Source organism: Pan troglodytes, chromosome 4, assembly GCF_028858775.2.
Source record: "Pan troglodytes isolate AG18354 chromosome 4, NHGRI_mPanTro3-v2.0_pri, whole genome shotgun sequence".
NCBI classification, from domain to species: domain Eukaryota; kingdom Metazoa; phylum Chordata; class Mammalia; order Primates; family Hominidae; genus Pan; species Pan troglodytes.
In genome coordinates, this window is record NC_072402.2 from 41,326,322 (window position 1) to 41,347,954 (window position 21,633).

The following is a 21,633-nucleotide window of genomic DNA, read 5'->3' on the forward strand; positions in this document are numbered from 1 at the left end:
AGAAATAGGTTCTCATGATCTGTTACACAGCGCAGTGACTATAGTTAATAATTTATATTTTAAATCTCAGTACAAAGAAATGTTTTTTGACATGATAGATGTTAATTTGCCTGATTTTTATCATTCCACGATGTATACATGTATTGAAACATCACATACCCCATAAATATATACAATTATTTGTTAATTAAAAATGAAATAAAACATAAAAAAGGATAATGGAATATCATGCTATTATCCATGAGATAATAGCTATTATCCATGAGAGGAAACGGTCAAAAAATGATGGTGAGGGGGTATATAAGGACACAGGAACCAGCTTGAAGGGACTCTGCTGGCCAAATCTGGATTAATTTGAATACCAAGTATAGACCATTGGGAAAAAATAGTTTCTAAGTTCATACTTATAATAATACATAGGTAAATAGGGAAGAGGAGGGAGGGGTCTTCCTCATAGTGGAATGCCAAGTGCTGACTGTTAGATGTTGGGGAGTAGGGCTGGAGTCGGAAAATAGTGCAGATGACTCTCCCAAACACGTGGAACAAAAAAGTTGCCGTATACATATGGCATAACAAATTCAAAATGAAGCAGAAGTAAACTATTGCTTAGAAATACATGCATATGTGATATAACACTAAAGAAAATAATGAGGATAACATATGATAGTGGTTGCTTCAGAAGGCATCTAAATATTGGTAATACTCTCTTTAGTAGTTTTAGGTTTCATGAATGCTCATTTTTAGCTTGTATATAAATATATATATACTCATATATAAACGTATATTTATATATAAACATGTATATATTGAGACAATGTCTTGCTCTGTTGAGCAGGCTGGCATACAATGGCAAGATCTTAGCTGACTGTAGCCTTGAACTCCTGGGCTTCAGCAATCCTCCCGCCTCAGTCTCCCAAGTAGCTAGGACTACAGGTGTGCACTACCATACTCAGCTAATTTTTATTATTTTTTACAGAGATGGAGTCTTGCTACATTGCCCAGGCTAGTCTCAAATTCCTGGCCTCAAGTAATCCTCCCACTTTGGCTTCCCAAAGTGCTGGGTGGGATTACAGGTGTGAGCCACCACATCCAGCCTGTATAATTTTAAATAGAAAATGTTTCACAGTATAAAACGTGAGCATAAAAAGGAATTATGAAGAATTATAGACTATAATTCTTAGTTTTGAATTTGGGCCATGAATCACTGCATTACATGGTCCCTCACATAAATATGGCATAGTTTTGTTTTAGTAAAATATTGGAGATTGGTAACAGACATAGTAAAATATTGGAGATTGTTGGTTTTTAGCAAATAAGAGATGCTGTTTTCAATCTTACCAAAAACACTTTACTGGTTTTTTGGGAAAGAAATTGTAAACAGTAAGTGCATAAAATATTGCTGGAAAAATACACAATATAAAACATTTTGTGGGTTGTCAGGATTTAAAGTTGTTTAATTTTCATTAGCTTACCTTTTATATTTGTAAAGGTTTTATCATTTAATATATTTTTTAATATAAAAGTTTGTAACTAAGAGGATTTCAATCACCTACAAGACATTTTGAAAAGTTTAAAAGTATAATCTTCGTAACATGTGCCTCAACATATCTTAATGTTAAAACAATAGGTGATACAGAGCAGGTTTTTAACATTAATCAACATAGAAGCAGATGCTTTGTTGGTAGAGCTCTTTACTCTGATTTTTATACTGTATTTAGTGCCATTGTTAATATTCTCTCCCACTTTATCTTGTATGAGACCCTGAGCTTGTTGATGATAATTTTGCTGTTTATAGTACCTTGATACCTTTCCAGAATTAATCTCTGAGGTGCCATATTCAATTTGTTTACAGATACCTTAGATAGAACTTTAGGAGACAAAAGGCATCTTGTGACTGTAGAAGTGGAAGCAAGGCCAATTGAAACATCATCTGTTATGCCCGTGATTGAGTATGCTGAAAGTATCAATGAAGGCCTTTTGAAGGTCTCCCAAGAGGCCATTGAAAATGGAATTCACAGCGCATGTCTCCAAGGTAAGACACTCAAATGAGAGTAAGCATTAGTATCCCACTCAACCATTTAATCACTCCTTATATTACAGATTATTTCAGTCTTTTTCCTAACTTTGTTAGTGTTTTCTCCCTATTCCTTTGCACTTCTCAGTTACTTCTCACTTCACATCTAGCAGAGTATGATACAATTTTTTTCCCTTGTCTAGGACCATTGCTTGGATCCCCAATTCAGGATGTAGCAATTACTTTACATTCCCTGACAATTCATCCTGGCACCTCCACAACTATGATTTCTGCCTGTGTCTCAAGATGCGTGCAAAAGGTATAGAACTATCCTAATCCTTATGGCTTTAAGGTGACTCTTCTGAGTATAGTACCACTGATCTTGCAGACAGCTGTGTTTACAGAGCCTTATCTTGTGTCTTTGCCTCCTCAGCCTTGTGGTCAACAAGAGTTCTTATCATGGAGAATCTCTGATTTCTTAATCACCAGATTTTTATTTCAAAGAGGATCTTAGAAATTACTATGTAACATGGATTGCTATTGGAATATACTCTGATAAAGAGGCAAGCTTCCTTAAGTGACATTTCTGCTTTCCCCATCCCTGACAGACAGCTATTAGAGGCAAGCATGGTAGGTTTGAGTAGAAGCCAGATTTGAGGTTAGCTTGGCCCAAAATGGACTGTAATCTAAAGAACACTGAAGATCCAATATTGGTTCCAGTTTTGGAGATTGTTATTCAAATAAGATTGCTTTAGTGCTTGCTTCAGCAGCACATATACTAAAATTGGAACGATACAGAGAAGATTAGCATGGCCCTGCACAAGGATGACATGCAAATTCTTATAGAGTTCCATATATTTCTCTACTTATATTAAATTATAAAGATTGCTTTAATCAAGGACCATTGAAACCAGTTAAGTCCCACTGAATAACAGATTCAGGCTAAGCACCTTCTCTTCGCAAAGCATCAAGCAATGTGGTCTTCTTGGTGTGGTTATCTGGGGAGTTTGTCCTTAAGTGTCGTGGACCCTCCGCTTCCTGCCTCATTAACCTACCAGAACTGGATTAACTCCGAGGAGTGTGGTATGCTGAATGCTGATTCCATGCATTCTTCTCAGCATTGAACTACCCTAATTTTTTAGGTGATTGCTTTTGCATTATTTATACTTGGTTTTATAGCCATTTTTTAATACTTGGACTGTGTTTGAGACCCAGTTTTCTGTAGTTTTATTTGAATCCGAAATTACAAAGTTAATTTAAGTATTCCAAACCCCTAACCTAAGAAAGCCAAACTTGATATCTCTTCGACATGAGTTTAAATTTATACTTCTTAAAAAGCTTTTTGATTAAAAACAAAGCTTTGAAAAAAGTTTAAATATTGTTCACCTAAGAGTATGTTGGAAATGTTACCTGCAAAGTAGTTATGACGATATTGTTGAGAAAATTCACCCTCAAGTAATTTTAAAATTTTTTTTTTTTTTTAAGAGACAAGGTCTCACTATGTTGCCCAGGCTGGTCTTGAACTCCTGGGCTCAAGCAGTCTGCCGACCTTGGCCTCCCAAACCCAAAGTGCTAGGATTACAGGTGTAAGCCACCATGCCCATCCCCAAGTAATTTTTAAAGTTTCTCTGGAAATTGGTTTTAATATTGAAACTAAGGTAATCTGAAAAATAATGCAGTTTCTAAATTGACCCCAAGCCCTCAATATATTGGCCTGTCCTTCAAAATGTAATATGCCTTCTAAAAATAAAGTCTGCATTTCCATGTTCATTTGCCTTTTTAATAAGATTATGCCAGAGAACAAGAATTAACTTTATGGGGGCTTACATTTAGTCATTAGTGTTAATTCGTTACTTCAAACAAAACACTCCTAATGGAAGTACTGCTACCCTTGTTAAGCTTCTTCTAATGGGGAATCTCCTCTCTGCTTGTAAGTGCTTCATGTATTTATTGAGTCATCTGTGTTGTGCTTATAGTTCACCAGGCACTGAGAAGGACACAAATAGGATTATATTTTACTCTACCTAAAGGAGCTTGTGATTTCATAAGAGAATTAAATATAGCCAAAGTATTAGATAAAATGGGTGAATGCCATGAAAGTAGTAGGAAGCAGGGAATTGGGGAGGATTCTTGGAAAGATTTATATTTGAGCTGAGATGATTTTGGAGGACGTGAGCATGGTGGGGGACATTCCAGACACAGATAAGAGTCCTTTTAACTGTAGTACCAGATGAAGGCAGGGGAGTTGTGTGTTGAAAAAGTAAAATGATTTCAGACTGTAGAGAAAACTTTAAAAACTACATTAAAGAGTTTGAACTTTGTTCTGAGAATGGTGGAGCATAATTTAAAGGTTTTGAAGAGAGAAGTATCAAAGTACAGAAGGGATTTGAATAGGGAAGAGATAGTAGAGGACAGGAAATGGACTAAGTTTGACCTAGGATGCCAGCAATAGGAATGGGAAAAACAAAAAAAATCTTACAGCTTACTTGGGGAAAAGGAAGTCAAAGGTGAACTGAAGACTACTGATGTCATCATCAGAAAAAGGGATGTGCATAGAAGTGTTTGGAGAAGAAAATGATGAGCTCAGTGTGGGACATGTTGGAGAGCTGCCGGATATTCAGACACTATCCCAAAGCAGGCCAATGGAGTACAGGACTGGAGCACTCAAACTATGGGCTGCATAGGATTTAACGTTTTTGAGGAAGCCATGTTGAAGTCGTTTTTGAAGCTCTCCAGATAGGTAATATTGACAGGAAAAGATTGTGAAAAGAGGACTAAGAACAGTTCTGTGAGCATGGTATGCCCTAGTTAGATATGCAGAATTCAATCTTTTTCTTTGTTTTAGGATTTTTTTCTCTTAATTTTTACATCCTTTTCAATTCCATTATTTTATTCTGAAAGACATTTTCAGTTTCCACATTCTTTATATATGCATGTTCTTCTTGGCCTTTGAAATCTAAGATTCTAAATAAGAAAAGATTTTACATAATGTTTCTACTACCTTATTGCACTAAATTTTTCCTTTTTTTTAAGCTCTCCCCTTTATTGCTGTCTCTGGCATGTGGCATGGCATGGACTGTAATTATAGACATCAGGAACAGAAACATGAGGTTTAAATATGAACAAATGAATCTTTGAAAGGGGAGGACTTTCTGTGACTCTGACCACATGTTCACAGGCATTTTTTATAAACATCCCCTTGCATCATACCATACAAAAGATCTATAAATTCTGTTATCATGCTTATTATACAAGCAAATATTATAGTTGTTGACGTCTTATAAAACGTTACCTTTAAAGAGAGAGTTAAAGCAAGCTTATGTCTTTTTGTATGAGCTCTAGGCTGTATTTATTTTAAGTTTTTATTTATGAAAGATAAGTTAACATTCTTTAATTTCTTTAGGCTCTGAAGAAAGCTGATAAACAAGTTTTGGAGCCTCTGATGAATCTTGAGGTTACAGTAGCTAGAGATTATCTCAGCCCTGTTCTGGCAGATCTGGCACAAAGAAGAGGAAACATTCAGGAAATTCAGACTCGCCAGGACAACAAAGTTGTTATTGGATTTGTTCCCTTAGCAGAAATTATGGTAGGTACTTTGTAACTGAAAAGTACATATTCTTCTTAATTCAGGGGATATTATATGCCAATGAATAGACAATCAGTAACCTGAAAGAAACATTAAGGCTTTGATTTAGAGAATACATGTTAAGTTTCATTTCAACCAGCAGGAATGGTTAGGACTTTGAATTTAAATTGTTGGCGAAATCCAGGGATTATAGCACTACAAGGGGGGTATTTACAGTCCCAAAATGTGGTACCAGCCTATATGACCATTTTTTCCCTGCCAAGCATTTATCTTATTTCCACCATTGTCAGTTTTAAGGCAAGTTATTATTCTTCTCCCGTCAGCCTCCTCTGCTCCAGGACAGGCACCTGGGTTGCCGGCAGAGCCATCTAACAAATACATCTGCAGCACACTTGCACTACTCTGCTTTCTGTCCTCAATATTTTTATATCCAACTTACCCTGAAAAAAGTTAAATCATCTGTTTGAAGGAAGTGATATGGCTAAGCCACAAAAGTGGCAACATCACTTTTCCCTAATAAGTCAAAAGATAGTCAGCAGGAAGAGAAACTTGAGGCTTAAATTTGATAATATAAATGACTTAGATTATTTCGATTAGGGTTATTCAACTGTGCTTCGAACGCTAACATCAGGCTCAGCTACTTTTGCCTTAGAACTATCTACTTATCAAGCCATGAATCCTCAAGATCAAAATACACTGCTCAACCGGAGAAGTGGTTTGACCTAAATGTTTTAGTTTTTGGAGAGAAATTCAGGAGCACCTAGCTACTTCATTTTCAGTAAGAACAATTTTTATTGCTTTATTTGTTGGACAAATAAAGTACTGTTTCAGTACATTCAGAGAACTAGATAAAAGATATAACTTAAGCTTTGATAGTGGCACTGGAGCCACCTGTTTTAATTTATATAATGAGAAATGTGCTTTGATGTTTAAAGCCACTGTACCTGAATCATGCTGTTCATCTATGAAGTTATTACTATAAGTAGCCTTCAGAAGAGTGGTATCACAAAGTTGTGTTTCTTTTGTGTCCTTAAGCTTGTCTCACAAGAAAGATGCCAGGCCTCTAAATGTAATAAGATAGAGGGTCAAAGGTTCAATCAGTAAAAATATTTTATTCAAAAAACAGTCTAATATCTTATTTTACATGATTTCAAAATAAAGTTGATTGTAGTACAGATTGCTGTGGCCTTTTTCCCCTCCATTTTTTACATGTTCTCATGGTTACAATATCCAGCATAAAGAGGTTGTGCAGCTATTCCACGTCTGTAGATAACATGAATAAAGATATTTTAGATTGATATCATTCATAAAGATATTTTAGATTGATATTCATGTCATCTTAGAAACTTAGAATCACTAAATCACAGCATTACTGAAAATAAGGGAAGAAAATTAAAGCAACGCAAGATGGAGTTCTAAGTTACACCAACATTTTTTGTATCTATAAAACAGTCACAAGTCTGAATATATCTTCTTTACAGGTATTATTACTTACAAAAAAATAATTCCTGGTTTCTTCTAATTACTATTTGTTAGGTAACATACATTTCTATTTATAGCAAAAAAAACTAACACTGAATAAGAAGGTTAAAAATCACACTGGACTTAATAGATTTCTTACTTGACCATCCTGCAGCGGTGCCTTGTCAGTCTGTCATAGGCGTCATCCATATCTCTGACATCTTTGGAACTCCAGAGTCTCTCACCAACAGCACTTGCCCGAGGCCTAAAATTTAAATCACACATTCCCCCCGCCAAGCAGTTTAAATTTATGTTTAGCACTTTTGTGTTTAGACAGAGAAGGAAAGCTAAGGCACCTTAATTCTTAAATGTTATCAGGTAAATCCCATACCATAATCTTGGAGTGAGGTTAGTTGCATCCACATATTCTCCCCATAGACAAGCTTCTCCACCAATGAAAAGTTGTTTCTGTTCCTGAGTACCTAAATTAAAATCATTGAATTAAGTTCAGAAGTTCAAAGCTTATACACAGAGGCAATATTTCATCAAGATTTGTTTCCTCCATCTTTATCCTAGGGCAACATTTCTCGCCCGTGGTTAGCAGGACCTTGGGAGATGCTAATGGTTGTGGCACAAAAAAGATGGCCCCTCCTCTTCCCCCACCCCCCAAAAAAATGGTTGCAAACTTTATCCCCAGCCCTGACCCGTGGTTCACAGCACGTGTTAGCACCATAGATTAATGTAGGGGGCCAGTATTAAACAGTTTTATTTTGGTTTTATGCAAACTTATCTGGACACCAGAAACCATTTTTTAAATCCCTGGTTGCCTATTTAGTAGTGTGCCAGGGAATAGAAGTTGGAATACTAGTTTTTTAGTGGACTGTGACCACCATGCCTACCTTTAATTTCTACCTCTTGGCATTTAAAACAGAAATTGAATACTTAATGTGCGTTTTTTATTTTTTTTTGAGATGGAGTCTTGCTTGGTCACCCAGGTTGGAGTGCGGTGGCGCGATCTTGGCTCACTGCAACCTCCACCTCCTGGGTTCAAGCAATTCTCTGCCTCAGCCTCCCGAATAGCTGGGATTACAGGTACCCACCACCACGTCCGGCTAATTTTTGTATTTTTAGTAGAGACAGAATTTCACCATCTTAGGCAGGCTGGTCTTGAACTCCTGACCTCATGATCACCTGCCTTGGCCTCCCAAAGTGCTGGGATTACAGGCGTCAGCCACCGTGCCCAGCCACTTAATGCTTTTTAAAAATCAGTAATTATTGCTTTTTAGTCCTCATAAAATGCATTGTATATAAAATTATCAATTCTTAATAGACCTATGGTTTTGAAACTTTTTTAAACAGCAAAATCCTTTTTCAGTGATTTTGCACTAAAGGCTAATGTACAAAATTGGACAAACTAGAATGTTTTTTATGAAGGGGATCTGAGAGCCTGAAGCTCCACCCTTCAGATGTTCCCTCCTGTCCCATCCACCAAGGATTCTACTCCTCAGAATCCTAAGACAACACAGCCTGAAATCCACTGAACTAAAACTATAGCTTTGCTTAGGTGTCTTACATTGGAGAAGCAGTTCAGAAGAGGGCATGTAAGGTTAATGCAATCAAATACCTTTAGAATGTAGAGAGTGAGGAGCCATCATTGAAAATGGAGATAAAATCTAAGGGGATCTATAATACTTTTGAAGTTCTTGAATTTAGGCAACTGTATGGTTTCTTGAGAGTTTAAAATGATACTGAACTTAAAAAAAACACATAAAATCAAGGATCAAACATAAAAGATAGTTGGTAGGTAATATCTAGGTAAAGACTTCTGGGGTGGGAGGTTAGGGAAGAAAACTCATAAAACAAAGGTAACAATGGTTGCTTCACTTACCATCAGCTTCACAGTAACCCACAACACTTGGACCAACTGCTTCACTTACCACCAAAATCAAGAGGTTCCACTTTATAGTATTTCCTCCAATCTTGTCCATAGCTAATCAAATCTAAGTACCAAGGAGCAGAAAGGATTACAGGGAAGCCAGATGCTGTGACTCTACTGAGTTCCTCAGGATATGCGCTGTCTTTCCATACTTCAACTATTGTGCCCGGCGCAAGCTATTAACGTTACAAATTGCAATACATATTATTAGGCCTAGAACAGTAGATGAAATTGAAAGTTTAAGGCATTATTACTAGGAACATAATTTTCTAAGATCCTTTAAAAAAATCTGCATTTTCTTCTTCCTCTTTTCTTCAGAGTTAGTGCCATGTGATACTCATTTTAGGGACTTAAAAGTTTCATCAACCTTAGGTTTGAATATTTAACTTTTGCTTATATATGGATACCACATAGGTTCAGTTAACTAAAAGCTGAGACTTGCATTTTAGTCTTATTTCTACCAAACCTAGCTCGGAACTATGAGGTCCAAAGTGGTCACTAACTACACTAGAAAGGTAATACTAGTAGTTAGACTTGCAAATTCCCAGTTGCCCCAAGAAAAATAATTAAGTCTCTTATATTGATCAGATGCAGTCTTCACAATGCTCACCTTCGCTTTATCATCAAAAACCTCCTGCCAGACAATGGATCCCTTGTTTATGGTTGCAATAATATCCAAAACCCTAGTATTACAAAAAAATTATAGTTATTTTAGATAAGCTTAACAATATATTTAAAACGTACATTTTCTACCAAGGATTTATTGCATTTTGAGAGGTGCCTTTTAGTACAGTTCAGCTTTATAGCAGAAGCAGCTCAAGTTGGGAAGTGTCACAAGTAGTTCCTCCTTTTTAGCACTTGATACAGAACCTAACATAGTATGGGGGTTTAATAATCATTTGCTGAATGAATGAGTTAAACATGCCCCTAAGATAGGAAGAAGTGGCCTCAAATTGAGTTGGTAGGCAACTCAGGAAATTGTACAAACAGCAATCTCTTATAATTTTATGGCTGTCTTAAAATGGTAGGGACCATGATCTAGCCTGTCATATCACATAAATTACATGTAACAGTTACTGACAATCAGTCCACAAATATTTACAGATATTTACATAATGCCAGGTGCTCTGCAGATAAATAACACTTAAATGCATCACACAAAAAGCTGAACAGGCAAAGGCTGGAACCTGGGCTTGCCAAATAAATGGTACAGCATAAGGGTTGGCAACTACAGCTTGCAGGCTGTTTTTGTATGTCTCATGGGCTAAGAATGGTTTTTATATTTGTAAAGCATTTTTTTTTTAAGTTTTAAAATTTGAGGTTTTTTTTAAGTTAAAAAAAAATTGTATGTGGTCCATGGGCAATTGTATGTGGCCCATGAAGCCTAAAATCTTTACTCTCTGACCCTTTACAGAAAAAGTTTGCCAATCCCTCTAGAGCAGCATGGTCTAGTAGAACTTCCTGGGATGGAAATGTGTGTATATATATATATATATGCACTTTTCAGTATGGCAGTCACTAGCCTCAGCTGGCTACTGAACACTTGACATGTGGCTAATGCAACTGAGTAGCTGAATTTTTAACTTTCATTAATTTTAATTAATTTACATATGGACAGACACCTGTGGCTATGGCTACTGTATTGGGTAGCACAGGTATATAGTAAAATATATGTTCCTGGAATTGACAAAATGGAATGAATTCCAGGGGCTGGATGGTAGTGAAGACTTCACAGGGTAGCCAGGGCTTCAAGCTGAGTTTTATATTTATTGATGGATTGATTGACTGATTGATTGAGACAGTCTCACTCTGTTGCCCAGGCTGGAGTGCAGTGGTGCGATCTTAGCTCACTGTAACCTCCATCTCCCAGGAGATTCTCCCTCAGCCGCCCGAGTAGCTGGGACTACAGGCACCTGCCACCATGCCTGGCTAATTTTTGCATTTTTAGTAGAGATGGGATTTCACCACGTTGGCCAGGCTGGTCTCGAACTCCTGGCCTCCGGTGATCCACCTGCCTCGGCTTCCCAAAGTGCCGGGATTACAGGTGTGAGCCACCATGCCCAGCCCAAGCTGAGTTTTTAGAACAGATGACTGCCTTCCTATATTTCAACAGCTATTGGAAAATACTTGGAGTCACCATGTTACTGATTTAAAGCAAGCAGTGGGTATTGCCTCCTTTAGTGATTTTTCACATCTACACTTAGGCAAAGGATGTAGAGAAAATGTAAAAATAAAGCACATTACTAAATAAACTTTTACAAAAAGCATTAATACAGAAATAGGCTTTCAAACAACTTACTTTTGAATGTAGAAAGATTCTAGTTTTTTAAAATCTGTGCCAAAGCCTTTTTGCCTCATGAAATCTTGAATTTTTGGATTTGATTCCCTAAAGCAAAAAGTGATTAAAATTTCATTAGAAGTTTGATATGCTTAGTTTATTATTTAGAGCAGTATACATGCCTAACATCAGTTGTGCAGACTTAAAACTATTAAAGTTTGTAGGTAGTAAAAAGAAGCCTAAAAACTTAATTACAAGTTATCTTAATTATCCATTGCAAACAATTTTTTCAAGAAGCTGATTTCCTTTAAAAATGGCTTTCTTTACCTTACCACCTTTCTCCTCCATCTAAAGCTATTTGCAGAGAGAATTTTTATTTGAAAAATCTTTCCTATTTAATCAGATTGCCCTCTTTCACTAAAGGTGTTCTCATTTCACAGTAGTCTTTTTTTGAATCTCCATTTTCTTCTGCATCTTGTTTTTCCTCAAGCTTTACTTTGCCATACCAAAATGTACATTCTACACAAATCTACCATCTCAGGAGTCATGTTGCCCAGTTTAAACCCTTATAAGCAGGCATGTTACTCTTAAGTCTTCCTTATGGTGTGGAGCCCTCTACAGCTACTTCAATGCAACCGGTTTTTTATTCCATTTTTTTTTTTTTTTTTTGAGATGGAGTCTCTGTCACTCAGTCTGGAGTACAGTGGCATGATCTCAGCTCACTGCAATCTCTTCCTCCCAGGTTCAAGAGCTTCTCCTGCCTCAGCCTCCCAAGGAGCTGGGATTACAGGTACCCACTACCACGCCCAGCTAATTTTTGTATTTTTAGTAGAGATGGGGTTTCACCATGTTGGCCAGGCTGGTCTTGAACTCCTGACCTCAGGTGATCTGCCTGCCTCTGCCTCCCAAAGTGCTGGGATTATAGGCGTGAGCCACCGCACCCAGCCTCTCTTTTTTTTTTTTTTTAAAAGGGGTTTTAAGGAATCATCTTACCAACATTTAAATTCCACTTCATCTCCTCCCAAATGAATGAATTGATCTGGAAACACCTCACTAATTTCTTGGAAAAATGTAGTAAGGAAGCTGTATGTTGTATTCAGAGTAGGGTTTATAGGTCCAAAAGAGTCCAACTTGTTTTGTCTACTGTAACATGGAGTCAGGAGGTCTTTCTGACCTAGAAGAAAATATTAAGATTCTTTTTAAAAGAAGTGTACTCATTATAAAGATCTGGTTTTCCACATGATTTTACTACGTCATTTTATTGAAGCTACAAGATTTTATACACAAAAGATGAACATGTTTACGAAGAGCTAGTAATTTCTTCCAGATAAGAAGGGTTTCCTGAATCCTGTCTCTTTGCCTCTTTGTTTCCCATTATATCTGAGATTTTATCTACGTCAAATGTTAGTAACTCCCAAATCTTCAGCTTGCCTCAACGCTTTTTCTTGAGCTTCAATTCATATTTCAAATTCCCTGCTGGATACAACTGAATATCCTAGCTGTACTTCAAATACAAGCTAACAGAAAACAACATCTGCAGTCCTTAAGCTCCCTTCTCTAGCTTCTCCTGATTTTCGTATTCTAATAAGGGTACCATCGTCATCCTAGAGTATATACCTCCTCTCTCCTGGAGTCCATCAGTTGCCAAATTCTATGGATATTTCCAGAATGTCTCTCAGTTCTGTCCATTATTTTACATTCCCACTATCACCCTCCTGGTCCAGAACTCCAATCTGTCACTTTCCCAAAGGTTTTCCCAAAGTGTGGTTCCCATCATGTTACTCCTCTGCTCAGAAATTTTCACTGGTTTCCAGTGTGTCCTGATGAAGTTCACATTCCTCACCAAAGGCCCGCTAATGTGCTTTTCCAGATTTACCTCTCACTATTCCCCATGTCTACTCTAATAATATTGAGCAATTATAAATGCTTGGTACTGTGCTATGTGCTTTACATTATTTAATTCTCAAAAAAATTACATGATAGCTACTACTAATTCTCATTTTAGAGATGGAGAAACTGAAGATGAGATATTGTAACTTGCCCAAGGTCACCTAGTTTATAATGGCAGAAGCAAGATTCAAACCCAAGCTGTCCGGCTCCAAAGCCAAAGTTCTTAATCACCACCCTATAATGCCTCCTACTCTGCTACACTCTACTCCAGCTACATACTTGTCAAGCATATCTTACACTTTTTGCACACATTTCCTTATGCCATTTCCTCTACCAGAAACATGAATATATTCTGTGATCACTCAAAAGCATTTTAAGTGTTACCTCATCTATGAAACCATTTCTTGAATTCACTTATCATGTTCTACTTTTTGTAATCACTTTTTGTTTTCTTTTATTCCCTTTTTTATACTTTAGGCAGTACCTAATCACAATGACTTGCTCACAATAGACACAGAGTAGTTATTGAATTGTATCTGTCAATAGTGTTACTGATAGGCCAATCACAATTAAGAACAAAATGAGCAAACACTAGGTCATAAAATAAGAAATGCAATACCTCAAATATTCACTTTTGCAACTTATAAAATACAACTCCTGGCCAGGCGCAGTGGCTCACGCCTATAATCCCAACACTTTGGGAGGCCGAGGCGGGCCGATCATGAGGAGGGGAGATCAAGACCATCCTGGCTAACACGGTGAAACCCCGTCTCTACTAAAAATACAAAAAGTTAGCGTGGTGGCGGGCGCCTGTAGTCCCAGCTACTCAGTAGGCTGAGGCAGGAGAATCGCTTGAACCTGGGAGGCAGAGGTTGTAGTGAGCCAAAATCATGCCACTGCACTCCAGCCTGGGCAACGGAGTGAGACTCCGTCTCAAAAAACAAAACAAAACAAAAACAAAAATTAGCTGGGCATGGTGGCACATGCCTGTAGTCTCAGCTACTCAGGAGGCTGAGGCAGGAGAATCGCTTGATCCTGGGAGGTGGAGGTTGCAGCGAGCCGAGATTGTACTACTGCACTCCAGCCTAGGTGACAGAGCAAGAATCCATCTCAAAAAATAAAAAATAAGATAAAATGAAATAAAATACAACTCCTTACCTTTTCCCCAAGATAGTGTATGCCCAGGGGTATCAAATTCTGGCAGGACTCGAATTCCTCGTAATCTGGCATATTCAATCACCATACGGACATCATTTGGTGTATAAACATGAGACAAAGAATAGCTTCCCTGTAAAAGCCATATGTATTCAAGTTAAAATGTACAACGTAGATTTGATCCTGGAAATTGTTAACAATTGTGCTTGCATTTGATATTTGACAGCTAATTTTTTCACTATGACAATGTATTAGTTTCATGTGATATTAGATGACTCACTTAAAAATAATATAGTGCCATAGTTTCAGGAGTAGAAAATTTCAGAAAGAAAATTTCTACTAAGTCACACATACTCAAAGGATGATAGCCATTTTGGGGCTTTTGTCAAATCATTTGTTTACCATATTTTAGCAATAAATTCTCAGTATACTTTGGGCTAACCACAGATTTACTGGTAGAAATATCTGTCTCCATCAGTGCCTCCTGTTTCAAGAGTGTCTACTACCATGCTGTTTCAACTTCCATGTAAGAATACAACAAAACAAATGTCTCCAAAGTGAAACTTCAGAAAACACTGCTCTTGTCAATTTTAGAGTCAAAATGCACACCTTATTGCAAAGCATAGCTGTTGTCCTTCAAAGGACTATCAGCTTGAATTACTATCAGCTTGAAAAATTCCCATATAGGCTCTAGAATAAGTGACTTGGTTTTTTTTAATGATTACCTCAGTCCCTTTATAGGTCACTTGAAAAATTAGAACTCAATATTGTTTGTAACTAAAGTTGTGAGCTGTTCCTTAGCACATTTCTCAAACTATGGCCTATAAGTGCTCAGTTGCGGAAAAGCAGTCTTGTCTCCCAGCACTGCAAATCAAATTTCTATCAAGACTAGATTCAACTACCAGTTTATAGTAAATACAGGGACATGTTAATTGACACTATGGGGTGCAATCAGCAAAACCCAGACTGTGGGAAACTGTAGGACACATGACTCAGTTTCTTCAACAACAATTACAGGAGAAAAAGGTGGGAAGAGGGGACCTGTAGATCAAAAAAGAATTACTGGACATATTAACTCACCACAATTATGGAGCTTATTTGTATCCCACTGCAAATTTTTTTAAATAATTTTTTAAATAAGAGGAAAAGACACTTGGAGAAATGTGAATTTTTTTTTTAATTTAAAGCATTTCTTTTTCTTTTTTTTTATTATCATACTTTAAGTTTTAGGGTACATGTGCACAATGTGCAGGTTAGTTACATATGTATACATGTGCCATGCTGGTGCGCTGCACCCATTAACTCGTCATCTAGCATTAGGTATATCTCCCAATGCTATCCCTCCCCCTCCCCCCACCCCACAACAGTCCCCAGAGTGTGATGTTCCCCTTCCTGTGTCCATGTGTTCTCATTGTTCAATTCTCACCTATGAGTGAGAATATGCAGTGTTTGGTTTTTTGTTCTTACGATAGTTTACTGAGAATGATGATTTCCAATTTCATCCGTGTCCCTACAAAGGACATGAACTCATCATTTTTTATGGCTGCATAGTATTCCATGGTGTATATGTGCCACATTTTCTTAATCCAGTCTATCATTGTTGGACATTTGGGTTGGTTCCAAGTCTTTGCTATTGTGAATAATGCCACAATAAACATACGTGTGCATGTGTCTTTATAGCAGAATGATTTATAGTCCTTTGGGTATATACCCAGTAATGGGATGGCTGGGTCAAATTGTATTTCCAGTTCTAGATCCCTGAGGAATCGCCACACTGACTTCCACAATGGTTGAACTAGTTTACAGTCCCACCAACAGTGTAAAAGTGTTCCTATTTCTCCACATCCTCTCCAGCACCTGTTGCTTCCTGACTTTTTAATGATTGCCATTCTAACTGGTGTGAGATGGTATCTCATTGTGGTTTTGATTTGCATTTCTCTGATGGCCAGTGATGATGAGCATTTTTTCATGTGTTTTTTGGCTGCATAAATGTCTTCTTTTGAGAAGTGTCTGTTCATGTCCTTTGCCCACTTTTTGATGGGGTTGTTTTTTTCTTGTAAATTTGTTTGAGTTCATTGTAGATTCTGGATATTAGCCCTTTGTCAGATGAGTAGGTTGCAAAAATTTTCTCCCATATTGTGGGTTGCCTGTTCACTCTGATGGTAGTTTCTTTTGCTGTGCAGAAGCTCTTTAGTTTAATTAGATCCCATTTGTCAATTTTGGCTTTTGTTGCCATTGCTTTTGGTGTTTTAGACATGAAGTCCTTGCCCATGCCTATGTCCTGAATGGTAATGCCTAGGTTTTCTTCTAGGGTTTTTATGGTTTTAGGTCTAACGTTCAAGTCTTTAATCCATCTTGAATTGATTTTTGTATAAGGTGTAAGGAAGGGATCCAGTTTCAGCTTTCTACATATGGCTAGCCAGTTTTCCCAGCACCATTTATTAAATAGGGAATCCTTTCCCCATTGCTTGTTTTTCTCAGGTTTGTCAAAGATCAGATAGTTGCAGATACACGGCGTTATTTCTGAGGGCTCTGTTCTGTTCCATTGATCTATATCTCTGTTTTGGTACCAGTACCATGCTGTTTTGGTTACTGTAGCCTTGTAGTATAGTTTGAAGTCAGGTAGCGTGATGCCTCCAGCTTTGTTCTTTTGGCTTAGGATTGACTTGGTGATGCAGGCTCTTTTTTGGTTCCATATGAACTTTAAAGTAGTTTTTTCCAATTTTGTGAAGAAAGTCATTGGTAGCTTGATGGGGATGGCATTGAATCTATAAATTACCTTGGGCAGTATGGCCATTTTCATGATATTGATTCGTCCTACCCATGAGCATGGAATGTTCTTCCATTTGTTTGTATCCTCTTTTATTTCATTGAGTAGTGGTTTGTAGTTCTCCTTGAAGAGGTCCTTCACATCCCTTGTAAGGTGGATTTCTAGGTACTTTATTCTCTTTGAAGCAATTGTGAATGGGAGTTCACTCATGAGTTGACTCTCTGTTTGTCTGTTATTGGTGTGTAAGAATGCTTGTGATTTTTGCACATTGATTTTGTATCCTGAGACTTTGCTGAAGTTGCTTATCAGCTTAAGGAGATTTTGGGCTGAGACAATGGGGTTTTCTAGATATACAATCATGTCATCTGCAAACAGGGACAATTTGACTTCCTCTTTTCCTAATTGAATACCCTTTATTTCCTTCTCCTGCCTAATTGCCCTGGCCAGAACTTCCAACACTATGTTGAATAGGAGTGGTGAGAGAGGGCATCCCTGTCTTGTGCCAGTTTTCAAAGGGAATGCTTCTAGTTTTTGCCCGTTCAGTATGATATTGGCTGTGGGTTTGTCATAGATAGGTCTTATTATTTTGAGATACGTCCCATCAATACCTAATTTATTGAGAGTTTTTAGCATGAAGGGTTGTTGAATTTTGTCAAAGGCCTTTTCTGCATCTATTGAGATAATCATGTGGTTTTTGCCTTTGGTTCTGTTTATATGCTGGATTACATTTATTGATTTGCATATATTGAAGCAGCCTTGCGGCCCAGGGATGAAGCCCACTTGATCACGGTGGATAGGCTTTTTGATGTGCTGCTGGATTCGGTTTGCCAGTATTTTATTGAGGATTTTTGCATCAATGTTCATCAAGGATATTGGTCTAAAATTCTCTTTTTTGGTTGTGTCTCTGCCAGGCTTTGGTATCAGGATGATGCTGGCCTCATAAAATGAGTTAGGGAGGATTCCCTCTTTTTCTATTGATTGGAATAGTTTCAGAAGGAATAGTACCAGTTCCTCCTTGTACCTTTGGTAGAATTTGGCTGTGAATCCATCTGGTCCTGGACTCTTTGGTTGGTAAGCTATTGATTATTGCCACAATTTCAGCTCCTGTTATTGGTCTATTCAGAGATTCAACTTCTTCCTGGTTTAGTCTTGGTAGAGTATATGTGTGGAGGAATTTATCCATTTCTTCTAGACTTTCTAGTTTATTTGCGTAGATGTGTTTGTAGTATTCTCTGATGGTAGTTTGTATTTCTGTGGGATTGGTGGTGATATCCCCTTTATCATTTTTTATTGCGTCTATTTGATTCTTCTCTTTTTTTATTAGTCTTGCTAGCGATCTATCAATTTTGTTGATCCTTTCAAAAAACCAGCTCCTGGATTCATTAATTTTTTGAAGGGTTTTTTGTGTCTCTATTTCCTTCAGTTCTGCTTTGATTTTAGTTATTTCTTGCCTTCTGCTAGCTTTTGAATGTGTTTGCTCTTGCTTTTCTAGTTCTTTTAATTGTCATGTTAGGGTGTCAATTTTGGATCTTTCCTGCTTTCTCTTGTGGGCATTTAGTGCTATAAATTTCCCTCTACACACTGCTTTGAATGTGTCCCAGAGATTCTAGTACATTGTGTCTTTGTTCTCATTGGTTTCAAAGAACATCTTTATTTCTGCCTTCATTTCGTTATGTACCCAGTAGTCACTCAGGAGCAGGTTGTTCAGTTTCCATGTAGTTGAGTGGTTTTGAGTGAGTTCCTTAATCCTGAGTTCTAGTTTGATTGCACTGTGGTCTGAGAGATAGTTTGTTATAATTTCTGTTCTTTTACATTTGCTGAGGAGAGCTTTACTTCCAACTATGTGGTCAATTTTGGAATAGGTGTGGTGTGGTGCTGAAAAAAATGTATATTCTGTTGATTTGGGGTGGAGAGTTCTGTAGATGCCTATTAGGTTCGCTTGGTGCAGAGCTGAGTTCAATTCCTGGGTATCCTTGCTGACTTTCTGTCTCGTTGATCTGATCTGTCTAATGTTGACAGTAGGGTGTTAAAGTCTCCCATTATTAATGTGTGGGAGTCTAAGTCTCTTTGTAGGTCACTCAGGACTTGCTTTATGAATCTGGGTGCTCCTGTATTGGGTGCATATATATTTAGGATAGTTAGCTCTTCTTGTTGAATTGATCCCTTTACCATTATGTAATGGCCTTCTTTGTCTCTTTTGATCTTTGTTGGTTTAAAGTCTGTTTTATCAGAGACTAGGATTGCAACCCCTGCCTTTTTTTGTTTTCCATTTCCTTGGTAGATCTTCCTCCATCCTTTTATTTTGAGCCTATGTGTGTCTCTGCATGTGAGATGGGTTTCCTGAATACAACACACTGATGGGTCTTGACTCTTTATCCAATTTGCCAGTCTGTGTCTTTTAATTGGAGCATTTAGTCCATTTACATTTAAAGTTAATATTGTTATGTGTGAATTTGATCCTGTCATTATGATGTTAGCTGGTTATTTTGCTCGTTAGTTGATGCAGTTTCTTCCTAGTCTCGATGGTCTTTACATTTTGGCATGTTTTTGCAGTGGGTGGTACCGGTTGTTCCTCTCCATGTTTAGTGCTTCCTTCAGGAGCTCTTTCAGGGCAGGCCTGGTGGTGACAAAATCTCTCAGCATTTGCTTGTCTGTAAAGTATTTTATTTCTCCTTCATTTATGAAGCTTAGTTTGGCTGGATATGAAATTCTGGGTTGAAAATTCTTTTCTTTAAGAATGTTGAATATTGGCCCCCACTCTCTTCTGGCTTGTAGAGTTTCTGCCAAGAGATCAGCTGTTAGTCTGATGGGCTTCCCTTTGTGGGTAACCCGACCTTTCTCTCTGGCTGCCCTTAACATTTTTTCCTTCATTTCAACTTTGGTGAATCTGACAATTATGTGTCTTGGAGTTGCTCTTCTCGAGGAGTATGTTTGTGGCGTTCTCTGTATTTCCTGCATCTGAATGTTGGCCTGCCTTGCTAGATCGGGGAAGTTCTCCTGGATAATATCCTGCAGAGTGTTTTCCAACTTGGTTCCATTCTCCCCGTCACTTTCAGGTACACCAATCAGATGTAGATTTGGTCTTTTCACATAGTCCCATATTTCTTGGAGGCTTTGTTCGTTTCTTTTTATTCTGTTTTCTCTAAACTTCCCTTCTTGCTTCATTTCATTCATTTCATCTTCCATCACTGATACCCTTTCTTCCAGTTGATCACATCGGCTCCTGAGGCTTCTGCATTCTTCACGTAGTTCTCGAGCCTTGGCTTTCAGCTCCATCAGCTCCTTTAAGCACTTCTCTGTATTGGTTATTCTAGTTATACATTCGTCTAAATTTTTTTCAAAGTTTTTAACTTCTTTGCCTTTGGTTTGAATTTCCTCCTGTAGCTCGTAGTTTGATCGTCTGAAGCCTTCTTCTCTCAACTCGTCAAAGTCATTCTCCGTCCAGCTTTGTTCCATTGCTGGTGAGGAACTGCGATCCTTTGGAAGAGGAGAGGTGCTCTGCTTTTTAGAGTTTCCAGTTTTTCTGCTCTGTTTTTTCCCCATCTTTGTGGTTTTATCTACTTTTGGTCTTTGATGATGGTGATGTACAGATGGGTTTTTGGTGTGGATGTCCTTTCTGTTTGTTAGTTTTCCTTCTAACAGACAAGACCCTCAGCTGCAGGTCTGTTGGAGTTTGCTAGAGGTCCACTCCAGACCCTGTTTGCCTGGGTACAAGCAGCAGTGTCTGCAGAACAGTGGTTTTTCATGAACCGTGAATGCTGCTGTCTGATCATTCCTCTGGAAGTTTTGTCTCAGAGGAGTACCCGGCCGTGTGAGGTGTCAGTCTGCCCCTGCTGGGGGGTGCCTCCCAGTTAGGCTGCTCAGGGGTCAGGGACCCACTTGAGGAGGCAGTCTGCCCGTTCTCAGATCTCCAGCTGCGTGCTGGGAGAACCACTGCTCTCTTCAAAGCTGTCAGACAGGGACATTTAAGTCTGCAGAGGTTACTGCTATCTTTTTGTTTGTCTGTGCCCTGCCCTCAGAGGTGGAGCCTACAGAGGCAGGCAGGCCTCCTTGAGCTGTGGTGGGCTCCACCCAGTTCGAGCTTCCCGGCTGCTTTGTTTACCTAAGCAAGCCTGGGCAATGGTGGGCACCCCTCCCCCAGCCTCGCTGCCGCCTTGCAGTTTGATCTCAGACTTCTGTGCTAGCAATCAGCGAGACTCCGTGCGCGTAGGACCCTCCGAGCCAGGTGCAGGATATAATATCCTGGTGCGCCGTTTCCTAAGCCCGTCGGAAAAGCGCAGTATTCGGGTGGGAGTGACCCGATTTTCCAGGTGCCATGTGTCACCCCTTTCTTTGACTAGGAAAGGGAACTCCCTGATCCCTTGCGCTTCCTGAGTGAGGCAACGCCTCGCCCTGCTTCGGCTTGTGCACAGTGCGCTGCACCCACTGTCCTGCGCCCACTGTCTGGCACTCCCTAGTGAGATGAACCCGGTACCTCAGATGGAAATGCAGAAATCACCCGTCTTCTGTGTCGCTCATGCTGGGAGCTGTAGACCGGAGCTGT

The 21,633-nt window shown here is 38.5% G+C and overlaps 2 protein-coding genes and 1 non-coding gene across 9 annotated transcripts in view; 2 read left to right on the forward strand and 1 right to left on the reverse strand.

Annotated features, from left to right (window-relative positions):
- GFM2 (GTP dependent ribosome recycling factor mitochondrial 2) overlaps positions 1-6,775 on the forward strand; it is a 45,923-nt gene extending 39,148 nt beyond the window's left edge. For all 7 annotated transcript variants that reach the window (XM_001150063.6, XM_001149998.6, XM_054685046.2 and 4 more), the window contains 4 exons: positions 1,853-2,032; positions 2,218-2,333; positions 5,418-5,600; positions 6,198-6,775. In XM_001150063.6, the coding sequence (XP_001150063.1) occupies positions 1,853-2,032; positions 2,218-2,333; positions 5,418-5,600; positions 6,198-6,326 (608 nt within the window). In that variant the 3' untranslated portion in view covers positions 6,327-6,775. The remainder of the gene's footprint in view (positions 1-1,852; positions 2,033-2,217; positions 2,334-5,417; positions 5,601-6,197) is intronic.
- Positions 2,769-2,874, forward strand: LOC112209262 (U6 spliceosomal RNA). The gene has a single exon (XR_002944015.1). It is a non-coding gene; the product is annotated as a U6 spliceosomal RNA (small nuclear RNA).
- The window catches only part of HEXB (hexosaminidase subunit beta), a 35,780-nt gene continuing 20,839 nt past the window's right edge, over positions 6,693-21,633 (reverse strand). Inside the window, exons 7-14 of the mRNA XM_009449017.3 lie at positions 14,324-14,453; positions 12,269-12,449; positions 11,297-11,383; positions 9,608-9,680; positions 8,999-9,173; positions 7,453-7,543; positions 7,222-7,326; positions 6,693-6,863 (exon numbers count right to left, since the gene is read on the reverse strand). Coding sequence (XP_009447292.3) covers positions 6,806-6,863; positions 7,222-7,326; positions 7,453-7,543; positions 8,999-9,173; positions 9,608-9,680; positions 11,297-11,383; positions 12,269-12,449; positions 14,324-14,453 — 900 coding nt within the window. The 3' untranslated portion in view covers positions 6,693-6,805. The remainder of the gene's footprint in view (positions 6,864-7,221; positions 7,327-7,452; positions 7,544-8,998; positions 9,174-9,607; positions 9,681-11,296; positions 11,384-12,268; positions 12,450-14,323; positions 14,454-21,633) is intronic.